The sequence below is a fragment of the Megalobrama amblycephala genome, linkage group LG7, assembly GCF_018812025.1.
Source record: "Megalobrama amblycephala isolate DHTTF-2021 linkage group LG7, ASM1881202v1, whole genome shotgun sequence".
Classification (NCBI taxonomy): Eukaryota; Metazoa; Chordata; class Actinopteri; order Cypriniformes; family Xenocyprididae; genus Megalobrama; species Megalobrama amblycephala.
The window spans coordinates 46,076,090-46,088,584 of record NC_063050.1 but is presented as its reverse complement, the minus strand read 5'-3'; the positions used below and the strand labels follow the sequence as shown (position 1 = coordinate 46,088,584).

At 33.6% G+C, this 12,495-nt stretch overlaps 2 protein-coding genes across 3 annotated transcripts; both read left to right on the top strand.

Annotated features, from left to right (window-relative positions):
- Window positions 1-1,866: 1,866 nt before the first annotated feature.
- On the top strand, window positions 1,867-3,694 carry LOC125271470 (endonuclease domain-containing 1 protein-like). The gene is made up of 3 exons (XM_048195525.1): window positions 1,867-2,040; window positions 2,121-2,437; window positions 2,978-3,694. The coding sequence occupies exons 2-3, from the start codon at window positions 2,156-2,158 to the stop codon at window positions 3,512-3,514; spliced, it is 819 nt and encodes a 272-aa protein (XP_048051482.1). The 5' UTR covers window positions 1,867-2,040; window positions 2,121-2,155; the 3' UTR covers window positions 3,515-3,694.
- Window positions 3,695-6,391: 2,697 nt separating this feature from the next.
- LOC125272700 (endonuclease domain-containing 1 protein-like) lies at window positions 6,392-10,861 on the top strand. Of its 2 annotated transcripts, XM_048197755.1 has the most exons (4): window positions 6,392-6,935; window positions 8,901-8,940; window positions 9,013-9,329; window positions 9,674-10,861. In XM_048197755.1, exons 3-4 carry the CDS (start codon window positions 9,048-9,050, stop codon window positions 10,220-10,222), a joined length of 831 nt encoding a protein of 276 aa, XP_048053712.1. In that variant the 5' UTR covers window positions 6,392-6,935; window positions 8,901-8,940; window positions 9,013-9,047; the 3' UTR covers window positions 10,223-10,861. The 2 variants fall into 2 exon arrangements, with proteins under 2 accessions (XP_048053712.1, XP_048053713.1); XM_048197756.1 differs by lacking the exon at window positions 8,901-8,940.
- The last annotated feature ends 1,634 nt before the right edge of the window (window positions 10,862-12,495 follow it).

Sequence of the window (12,495 nt, the reverse complement as noted above, 5' to 3'; positions counted from 1 at the left end):
ATATGATGCACAAAAGTTTAGTTGTTTTAAAGAATTCTTACACTTTCTTTTAATAATAAAGATTTGGTAACACTTTATTTTACAGTGTCCTTGTTACATATTAGTTACTAAAGGGATTACTATAAATTGTGCAGAATTACATGCATTTAACCCCAAACACCACCCTAATCCTTACCCTAACCCTAGTAAGTATGTGGTTAATTATTATTACTCAGTTCTTAAATATATATTTACACTGTAACACTGAAACATTAAAATAAAGTGTAACTAAAGATTTTCTTGACGTGTTATTCAGGAAGTGACCTGGTGTACATCAAATATTTACCTGTTCATTATCTTCCTCCTGTTTGAGATACTATCTTTCCCTCAGTTTGACAACCAAATTAAGATATTTTTGATGGAATCCGAGAGCTCTTTACTACTTTTCTGGACCTTGAATGTGGTAATTATGTTGCTTTCTCTTGGGGATCAGAAACCTCTTGGATTTCATCAAAAAATATCTCAATTTGTGTCCTGAAGATGAACAAAGGTCTTACAGGTGTGGGACGACATTTAAATAAGTCTTTAAATAACAAGAACTTAAATGAGAAGCTGTTCAGTTTACTTTGACAGTTCTGATGTTAATGTACTAGAAAGAAATATTGCAACATGTCTGTAAATTTAAAAGATATACTTCTTATTTTGGTACTTGGCAATTAAAAAATGAGCAATAAAGTGAATGTGCCTATTTCTGGACTGCATACTGCTGCTAGACAACAATAACAAATGTCAAATCTCAAGAGGATTTATTGGAGAGAACAAGAAAATTCCTCCTGAAGACAAAACTGAATGATGTAAAGATAGAGTTGAAAAACAATTATAATGTCACATCTTCTTTTCATTTGTTTTATAAACAAAAAATGCTCTTTCAAAATAAAGCTTTATTGGGCTATTTTCTGAAAGAGAAACTTTATCAAATGCCTTTAAAAATAAAATATATGATCAGTTAAATCCATGAAAATCCTTAAAGAACTGCTTTATATGTATTTGTTAAATTCCTCTAATTCGTAGATGTGATTAATAATTGAAACAATTATAATTATAATATTACACTAATATGAAATGAATAAAATATGTAAATTGAGTAAGATGTCAATTTTTACTACTCATGTTGCCAACATTGCATGTAAACTGCTAGCCACAGCTATCAGTGTTGATTTACTCAAAGTCTGAGATCATTATAACATCGTTAAACTATATTAGGAGAAAATTTCCCTTGAAAAAAAAAAAAATATGTCAGTCAGATGAATACATCTAAACACATTTACACACATTTGGCATTCAGAAACCATGGTCCCACCTGTTGCACCTTTTAATGCAACATAAATGTATTTACACTAAAATAGCAATTGCTGGAAAAATTGTATCACAAACTCTAAATTGCATCACAAACGTTTTATATATATATCATCAAATTTAAAGATGCTCAACAGAGAGAAATATTAAACAATTTTGTGCATTTGTTTGCATTCATTACCAGTAGTTGTGAGATCCTGAGTGTAATACAAATGTTGGCACAATTTCAACCGAAACCACCAGAGAGAAAATATAATATTAACAAGAAGAGTTTACCTAGTGTCCTATTCAGTGAGTGTGTTTGTTTAACCTTCACTGCATGAGATTTGGTCTTTGTTATTCAAGTAAACAGGATCTATATTTGCATGACTGGAAAATTGCGACTATGATGCCAGTCAGAACTTAAGTAAATTTGTTTAAATATGTATTGTAGATGTAGAGAGATATGTGGTGGATCAAGATTGTGAGCTCCGGTTCATAGTACGACAAAATATGACAAAGCCGGAGGTTATAAACACTCCCACATCTCACTGCAACACCAGTGTGTCCTTGGCTTTTGGTGTCTGTATTTACTGTAGTATTTGTAGAGCTGCCTTTGGCCTTTACACTGTATTTAGTAGATGTATCAGGTTTTTTACATTCTTGCATTATTGTCTCTTCCTTGATTATAGCTTGATCTTTGACTTGTACTGCTATAAATTTGAGGTAAATGTTTATTTGTTATTTACATATTACACTGTATAAGCTGTTATAAAAAGTATCACATGTGGTTGTTGTTCTTGCAGAGATCTTGGTAATTCATCATCTCATCCTCTTCATCATGACGCTGCTTCTTCATGTGCTGATGCTGTTTCTTCTCTCCGGTGGTTCGGCTGAAGTTGTGAAAAATTTTGAGCTCAAGTGTGGTCAATTTTTTGCAGGCGGAAAATCACCAACAACATTTACTGGATCACAGTATGAGCAGATCTGCCAAACTCTAAATGGTGTTGCTCATTATGCCACATATTATGATACTAAGAACAGGATCCCAGTGTACTCAGCCTACAGGTTTGAAAAGAAAATGGGCTGCACAAGACTAGATAAGTGGCACATCGAACCTCAAGTAGGTGAAATATTACTCTAAATTAATTCTATTAAAGGTTATATCCTGTTATTGTTTAGTATTTGTTGTTTATATTAGTTTGTTGTAAGGATGTTATTTTATGTTATGGTGTCAATGGAGCTGTTTGAAACTGACTAATAATAGTAATTAAAGCGATACCAGAAGAATGACCTGTCTACTAAAAAAACAACAGCCCAACAGATAATGAAATATTAAACTGAGATAAATTTATTTAAAAGCAAAATAGCACAAACACATTTTTTTCAAGGAGACTATTTAACAAAAAGAAGTTTGGTGGGTGCAGGGTTACTATAGTTAACTAAAACAAAAAGCAGCAGAAACAGCCATATGGACAGGTGGTAGTGATGAGTTTGTATAACTTAAAGGAAGAATAACAGTAGATTTGGCCTAAAAGTGTTTGCTATGTCTATTTAAAGTTTCATCTTGCAGTGTCTGTGTCATGTATGAATTAGTTGCTTTTATTTATCTTTAATGCAACTGTTCTTAAGCTCATGTTTTTAGTTTGATTCAATATTGCAGCTTGATAAGACACCACCAAACATGGCATTTGAGGATATTTGGGGAGAACGTCAAGCTCTCAATGGAGATTATGTGAAGTCTGGCTACCACAAAGGTCATCTGGCACCAGTCTATCAGGCACAATCACAGGACTGTTCTGACGCCACCTTCACTCTCACTAACGCTGCTCCACAAAACCCCTCTTTTAACAGCGGTCAATGGAGGGTACTAGAAGAAAACATGGCAGGAGAACTGTCCGAGCAATGCAAAAAGCTTTCTGTATTCATAGTAACAGGGGTGGTTCCAGGTACTAAAAAGACAAAGAACGAGAGAGTTAATGTGCCTAGTCATTTCTGGACTGCATACTGCTGCTTAGACAACAATAAGAAATGTCAATTCTCAAGAGGGTTTATTGGAGTGAATGAGAACATCACTCCCCAGAACATAACTGTGAATGATTTAGAGACAGAGTTGGCAAAGCTTTATAAAGTCAAATCTTTTGAGGTGTTTGATAGCTCCTTAGAACCACCAGCAAAGAAACCAAAGCTTTCAAAATAGAGCTTTACCAAACTTTACCAATTTGTTTGTTATTATCATTTCTGATTTTAATTATCAGTTGAATCATAAAGAAAATCATTAAAGAAAATTCATTTCATTTTTGACTGTAACAATCAAAACAATTATAATGTGTTTAAAAGAAGTGAATCATATTGGAATAAAGATTATATATATACATATGTATATTGCCTCTTCATTGGACAGATTTTATCTCATGTTGTGCACATTTCCACTGTGGCTAACAGAATCTTGGTTCACCCAAAGTTTGAGATCCATTTAAAATGTAAAGTTACATTATTACAAAAATGTACCTTGGAAATATATACAGATAAATACATGTGAAATCTTTTACTCACATTTGGTGTTCAGAATCACTGTGATTTTAATACAACATAAATGTATTTACACTGAAATAGAAATTGCTGGAAACATTGTATCACAAACTCAACAGCTGAATGTTGATTTTCCCGCCAATTTTTTGACCATTCATTTTAAAATTTTATAAATCAAGTCAGGTCAAGTCACCTATATTTATATAGCGCTATACAAATCAGATTGTTTCAAAGTTACAGCGATAAACAGGGAAATAATGGTCAACGATATGTACAGAGTTCAATTCTGCTCTAAAAAGAAAGTAGTGTCATTGTTCAGCTCAGTTCAGTTCTCATCTAATAGAGTCTGTGCAGTTGGATCAATACTATTGCTGAATATTTAGTGTCAGAAATCAGTACAATACTAAGAGGCAGAATAGAGAGAAATGTTAAACACTTTTGTTTGTGGGGGACATTTGGTTCACAACGCAAGGTTTACCATGACCCCACATACAATTGTGGTCATCGTCTAAGATAAATTGCTTATAATGTAAAAATAATTCATTACATTTGATTATCCATATCGGAAACTGCAAATCAGTTCTATGGAAACTATGCTTATAGAATCAGTATCTATAGAAATATATAGGTGTACCAAATGATCCATTGATTAACCATTAAGCTCAGTTTGATTAAATAATCTACTGAACGAAAAGAGATGCAAATCAAAAGTTTGATAGTAGCATTATGAAAGGCAGTTACTGTGAATGAAACATTTATATCAGGGGTCTCAAACTCAAATTGGCGGGGGGCTGTTTCTGTGATTGACACCTCATAGGAGGGCCATATTAACATTCAAGCGCAAGAAAGCGCAACATTTCAGAAAACTTACTTTCTTTTGCATTATTTCTCATTTAGCCTACTTCAAATTTCATTAGGCCTACTAAAATATTTTTATACCTATACTATAAATATTGTATTTACCATACTAAATGTAAACAGCAGTGTCTCTCTCATTGTTAGAGTGTAATATAATTATATAATACTATTACTAATATAATACTACTAATATACTACTATAATACTACTAATATAATACTATTAATTGCAATAGTCTGGTGCAACTTCTCACATCCAACAAGGTGCATGGAATAAAAAAAATAGTAATTTAGGAACAAAACCAGCAACACTTGTGGCGTGGAGGGGTCATAAATAACAAAAAACTGGAGCTATTATATCAACTTTATTTTGCCAAAAAATAAAAATCTCTCATTGTTACATACATTATTAGTTTTTAACATTTAGTAGAAGTATTTTCCCTTACTTTATGTTAGCTTAAATAACATTAAAATCTTGCACTGAACAACACTGTACTTAACAAATACAATGCCTGAATACATTGTACACTCTTCTGTTTCTTGACAGACACCTGCAGCGCTTGTGCTCACACAGCTGAGACACATTTGTCCAAGATGCTGTTTGAGCATCGGTAACGTTTAATGGCTGCATCGGACGCGTTTCGGTGGTTTAAATCGACGCTCGTGACTTAAAGTCGAGTGCTTTTACTGTAATTTAGGCAAGCGCGCTCGTAATAGAAGCGACGCGGTTGAGAGCGCGGCTCATGGTTGCATAGCAACGACAGACGCCACTGGAGCGAAAACGCATTGGAAAGAAGAATGCGGCGCGGCCGTTTATGTGACGCGATATGTGAATGATCCTTAGAACGGCGACTTTTTCTTTGCATATCAGACAAGTAGCAACTAGAGAGTGATAAAAATAATAATTTTAGCGGGCCGGATTATGTTTTATTTTTGAGATCAATTGCGGGCCGGGTGGAGGGGGAGGGCGGGCCGTAAATGGCCCGCGGGCAGGCAGTTTGAGACCACTGATTTATATAGATGAACACTTATTTAGTGTAGTGAAAAGGATACTTTGTGATTTTGTGTATTGTACTTAAACAATTGAAAATGTGCTGAAATGTTTGGAAAAAAGTGCACTTTTGATGACCTGCTGTAATATAAGTAGCCTACTAAGAGTTTATACAGTATAAAAACCATTATGTCTATTGAAAGTCCCCATAAAACATGGGAACCCAACGTGTGTGTGTGTGTGTGTGTGTGTGTGTGGTGGTGGTGGTGGTGGTGAAATTTGTTGAGATTTGTGAACAGAGCAGGATAGAGTGACTGTATAACTGACTGTAAGGACTGACTGTATAACATCAGACTGATTAGAGGTATTACCATGGTAGAGACATTATACTGTAACTCACCCTTATACATTTCAACTACAGTATGTCATATGGTACAGTGAGAACATTTACTGTATTGCCATGCACACTCTGTTCTAATCAAAACCTTGTGTCATACGTCACACCTTTTGATATCACACTGAATAGATATTATTACAAACATTATGGATTTTATGTCAGTTATGTAATTTAGGTAATGTAAGTGTATTTTTGTCACATAGGCACAGAGACAAGAAGGTAAGATCCATATGCAGCTTTAATGGGGTAATCCAAAATGTAAATCCAAAGACAGGCAAGGGTCAAACTCCATAGAACAGTCCATACAAAAACCAAGGACTCTGGACAAACAAGGGACTGAACAATTATCAAAAAACATAAAAACAGTTATTGATCACAATGATTATTGATCAATCTGTAATACACAATAATAATACACAAAATTAATAGTCAAGGGTATGTAAACTTATGCGCTTATGCTTATTCAGAACAGTACAAAATAAAAAATAAAAAAAACATGTATTTTTATGTTCCCTCTTATTTTGTTAAATCATAACATCTTGCATATTCTGCAAGGAGTATGTAAAGTTATAAGCAGAACTGGTTTTGTTTATTTTTAATAAGCTAACGCATGCTGAACTGTACTGAACTTTTGTGAAAAGAAAAGAAAGAAGCTTCTCTGGTTTTAGTTCCCTGTTTATTTTAGCTGAGTTACTAAAATGAAATTGTTGAGAAAGCACATTTACTGACTGGAGAGGGTATATGAATGTCAGTAAAAGGAGGAAATTATAGATGAGAAGGAGATGAGGTGAAAACAAGGTGAAAAACATCACATGAGTTTCATCTATTAGAATCTATTAGAGTGGTGAGTAACAGTTTTTGACTGGATACATCTTTAACTTCACTTTTTAAATTGTTAGTATTTGTTATGCTATATTAAGGTTTGTTCTCAGTTTTGTTTTTTAGACCTGTTATGTGATCTTCATTACCGTTTATATACAAATAGTCCAGCAACTGATATTTGCCTAATTTGTAACTTTTAATACATTTATTGTAAGATCAGGTTATCACATGGAGATGTCACAAGGGCTATATCTCAGTAAATATAAGGTTTATTAGTTAATAGTCCAATTACACAAACATAGTTATTGTAGTACTGTAATAAAAACAGATGAGTATACATTTAAGCAAGTGTCAGCTATATAATGATGGTAGATTTTAAACAAAAAACTTGCCTGCTATCAGGTTGTAACAAAAAGTTCAATACATGTTTAGTGACGTTTTTTCTTTTCTTTTCTGGGCAATAACAGTGGAAATGTTCAATAGCTTTTTTGTAGGCAAGAACTGTATTTAAAAAAATTAAAATTAAAAAAACTCCAGCCTGAGAAATATTTGAAAAAGTGGTATCTTGCCTATTATCTTTCTTATGCATAATCCAGAAACATACCAATTTTATTTGCACATAGATAATGTAAAATTAATTTTATCACATTGTCTTAATATATGACATCCTTCCACCTGAACTCATGCTTTCTCTCTGATGGTTCCACTGAAGCTAAAATCCCTGTTTACTCGAACTACAAGTTTGAAGCGTTTAAGTACAGTTGTACATTTAAGCAAACATTGAAGCAAGTAAAGTGAAATTGTTTTCAAAGGCATTTTTAGATATTTGTTTATTTTATTTGTTCGTTAAAGTGACTTTTCTCCATATTGTTTACAAAGGCTGATCTTCTTTTTGACAAAAAAAAAAAAAAAAAAAGCTTAACTAATCATAGTTAACTAGTTAACTGCCTTAACATAAAAGCTGACTAGTCAAAAATTTTATGATTTGAATTTTAAATGGGCTATCTTCACACTAATTCATATTTCAGCCTTAGTTTACAGTACCTGTCAAAAGTTTGGAAACATTAAAAAAATGTTTATGTTTTTAAAAGAAGTCTCTTCTGCTCACCAAGGCATTTATTTAAACAAAAATGAATTTATTTATTTTTTTAATTTTTAAAGCATTTATCAAACATTATAAATGTCTTCACTTCAATTTTGATTAATTTAATGTATCCTTGAAGAGTAAAAGTATTCATTTCTTCTTTTTTTTAATCTTACCACAAATGTTATGGTATCATTGTTTCCACAAACATGTTAAGCAGCATAACTGTTTTCAACATTGATAATAATACTAATAATACTAATAATAATAATGAGAAGAAAAAATGGAAAACGGGAAAACAGGAGTAAAACAAATGATTATCTGCTTAAAGGGAAATACATAAAGCAAACCTTTAGACATAAAAAGCCTTGACACTTTATCTGCTATAACACAATAAATACAATATATAGATCTAAATGCGGAGGAACTGACTTTGATGCCAGTCAGCAGTTCTGCCACCTGGCAAAAAAAAAAGAAAAAAGATTAAAAAAAAGAAAGAAAAAGAAAGCATGTCAGGTGGAAATAGGGCCACAGATATTGTCAGATACTGTTTACTTTAAAGTGTTCTCTTTTAGTTTCATAAGCATGCACGTTTATTGGACTAAGGAACTTTGTTTAAATATGTATTGTAACCAGGAAGATATGTGGTGGATCAAGATTGGGAGCCACATTTCCTTAAAAGGGTTCATGACAAAGCAGGAGGTTGGAAATATTCTCCAAACTCACTGCAACACATCCTTGTCTTTGTGTCGGTACTATAGTATTTGTAGAGCTGCCTTTGGCCTTTACATTCTATTCTTTATGATCTGTTAAGTATTTAATAATAGATGTTTAATTACTCCATGGAAAGTGTTGTGTTTCATGTTTCCTACATTCTTGCATTATTGTCTCTTCATTTAACAGGTTAAGAGCTTGATCTTTGACTTATACTGCTAAATTTGAGGTGCGTGTTTGTTTATTTATATATTACACAACATAAGTTGTTATAAAAATTATAACACGGTTGTTCTTGCAGAGATCTTGATCATTCATCATCTCATCCTCTTCATCATGATGATGCTTCTTCATGTGCTGATGCTGTCACTTGTCTCCAGTGTTTCGGCTGAAGTTGTGGAAGATTTTGAGGAGAAGTGTGGTCAATTTTTTGCAGGCAGAAAATCACCAACAACATTTACTGGATCACAGTATGAGCAGATCTGCCAAACTCTAAATGGTGTTGTTCATTATGCCACATATTATGATACTAAGAACAAGATCCCAGTGTACTCAGCCTACAGGTTTGAAGGGATAAAGAAATGCAAACGACTAAACAAGTGGTACATTGAACCCAACGTAAGTGAAATATTACTCTCTTAAGAAACATGAGGAAACTGAATACACAGGTGTGTAAAATAAAAAAAATAACAAAGAATCAGATAAATGCTTGTAATGAGATTGATCATATACTGTGGTACATTACAAACTCAATAGCAGAAGGAGCCGTATGGAAAAGTAGTGATGAGTTTGTAATGTGTGTAACTCGAAGGAAGAACAACAGTAGATTTGGCCTTGTTTGCTGTGCTTATTTTAAGTTTCATCCTACAGCCAGTCATGTAAATGCAGCACTAGTGTGGTTTGTTTCTCTTCTAACATGAACTGCTCTCAAATTCATGTTTTCAATTGATTCATTATTGCAGCTTGATGGTGGTGATAATACAGACATGAAATTTGAGAAAGATGTGAATATACCTAGACTTGGAAGACATCAAGCTCTCAATAGAGATTATGTGAGGTCTGGGTCTGACAGAGGTCATCTGCAACCGGTCTTCCAGGCAAACTCCCAGAGCTGTGCTGATGCCACCTTCACTCTCACTAACGCTGCTCCACAAAACCCCTCTTTTAACAGAGGTCAATGGAGGGCACTAGAAGAAAAAATGGCAAATAAACTATCTGAGCAATGCAAAGAGTATTCTGCTTTCATTGTAACAGGGGTGACACCAGGTAAACGTAAATTGAACAACAGGGTGAATGTGCCTAGATATTTCTGGACTGCATACTGCTGCTTAGACAACAATGAGAAATGTCAAATCTCAGGAGGATTTTTTGGAGTGAACAAGAACCACACTCCCAAAGAAAAAACTGTGAATGATTTAGAAAAATACTTGAAAAAGATTTATAAAGTAAAATCTTTTAAGGTGTTTGATAGCTCTACAGAACCAGCAATGGAATCTGGGCTATTATTTTAATTAGCAGCTGAATCACAATGAGATTAATAAAGAAACTCCAGGTTATACATATAATTCTCCAATTCTTCTAATTCATATTGGTGTCTTAGACTGTAACTGAGACAATTATAATGTGTATAAATGAATTGCATATTACACCAATATGGAATAAAGATTGAAAGAAAATATATTTTAATAACAAAAAAGACAGCGCTTTTTGCTTCAAAACCCTTATTGAGCAATTCAACTTTGCAAACATTTTTGAGGGAACTATTTTGAGTTATGTTTTATGCAGATTAGAATAATTTCATTATAACAAACTAATTAATTAATTTCTAATGCTGATAACAATATTGCAAACCTTGTGCTGGATGTCAGCTGATTTAGAGACAGAAAACTTGATGGAACAACAATGAAGCTGTTTCATTAAAAAGTTGCATTAAAGTTTGCAAACATTTTTGGGGGATTGTTGTGTAATAGTAATTGAGTGATATTATGTTGTATGTCTTAATCAAATGACAAATTAAAATGACAATTATCTGTAAAATTATAAAGAAAATGATTATCATTTCACTGTAGCCATTATCATTATAATGTCTCGATTGTAAATCCATTAAACTCTGATACCTCTAATAAAAATCATTAATACTGCAAACCTTATGTATTGGATGCTTCTAGAAATATGTATGTGCATTTACACCATAATTTGCACCTGATTACTCAAAAAAAAAAAAAAAAAAAAAAAAATTAACATAGGCTACACAAATTTTGTGATATTATATGAGTATCAGACAATTATATAGGCCTATAGATTGTAGGCCTACCTGCAGCTGTCAGTGACAACAGGGTTGAGAGAGAAATTTAAGTTTAGTTTATTAGAAGAATCAGTAAAGATTTCTTTATAATTGGCTGGATTTTGTTAGATTGAACTGCATGGTCTTGACTCTGAACTGGTTACAGACAAGCTGCAATTACTAGGCTAAACAAACTTCAAAAATTTTAAATGACAAGCTCCAATCTTTTTTATCCTTTTCACTCTTTTATTGTCAGAAACAGTGTAAAACATGTAAAAATGACAGTAATGGGATGACGCAAGGCTCGACGACCCAAACAAACTTAACGATTGTAAGGCCGATTGAATGTAAATCGATAGCCTTGACTGATCACGCTCAAGCATCCAGTCAGAGCCAGTTGCGTTCAGTCTGCGATTACAGTCGGTGTTCAAATTCCATGTGAAAGTATTTAAATCTGCTTCAGTAGCAGGAAACAATCGCTGGGTGTTGAGCACAGTCATAAATTATAATACATGATGCACTGCTGTGTCAGTTAGGCTATGTATTTCCTTTTTGGACACTTTTGCTTTAACGGACATTAGACAACACTGCAAAATCAAGCTGCTATATTCATATATTTATTGTCCAACATTCCCAATTTTTTCTGATGCATGTCCTTAATTTAATTTCATATGTTGGTATTAATTCAGTGTTTATAATGTTAATACTTGAACTTCAAATAATTTTAACCCAAACTGACTTTAAAAAAAAAAAAAAGTGGAAGAAAGTGTAAAATAAACTGTTAAAAGGATTTGATGATCACTAGTGATAGTATTTTATTCTGTGTTGTCATCATTCAGGTTTGATTTCAGCTTTAATGTTTTTTTTTAACAAAGCAGCTGATATTGCCATAGAAACTAGTGGACTGCAAGTCGCTTTCACCACAAAATGGCGGAAACGCAGGGCCGCTGCTGGGTTCGGAGCAAGCGGCAACCTCCCCCTGTTTCTCGTGAAGCCAATATGGAAGTGAATTAAACTGCAATTCATCGACTGGCCGCTAGGGACAGGCTGCAGAAGTGAGCAGAATCTCATTGACCATCATGTTAAATTAGCCAAGTTTACAGCAGAAAAAAACATGTTTACAGTCTGGTTCATATTGTGGTTTTGGTCTATACTGCGAATTTGCCCTTCATGACAACTCTGAGGGGGGTGAATTTTTTTATAGCTCATTCGTTTAAATTATATTAAGCCTTAAAGTTCTGCATAATTAAGGGCGGGGTCACTTGAGTGACAGGTATGCCGCTGCTGTCTGTGAGCCGTCATGTTACCTCAGCAGCTCATTTCAGCCGCTGAATTTGGCATCTCAGTCGTATTTGTGCTTTTTTTCTGTATTATTTTATACAATATATGGCTTGCTGCATACTTGAGACAGATGTCAGTCTGTGTACATGTGCTCGCATGCGGAACACACGTTGTTGGATCGTCGTGGCATTGGCTAAAAGTTTTGTTCCTGAGATTATA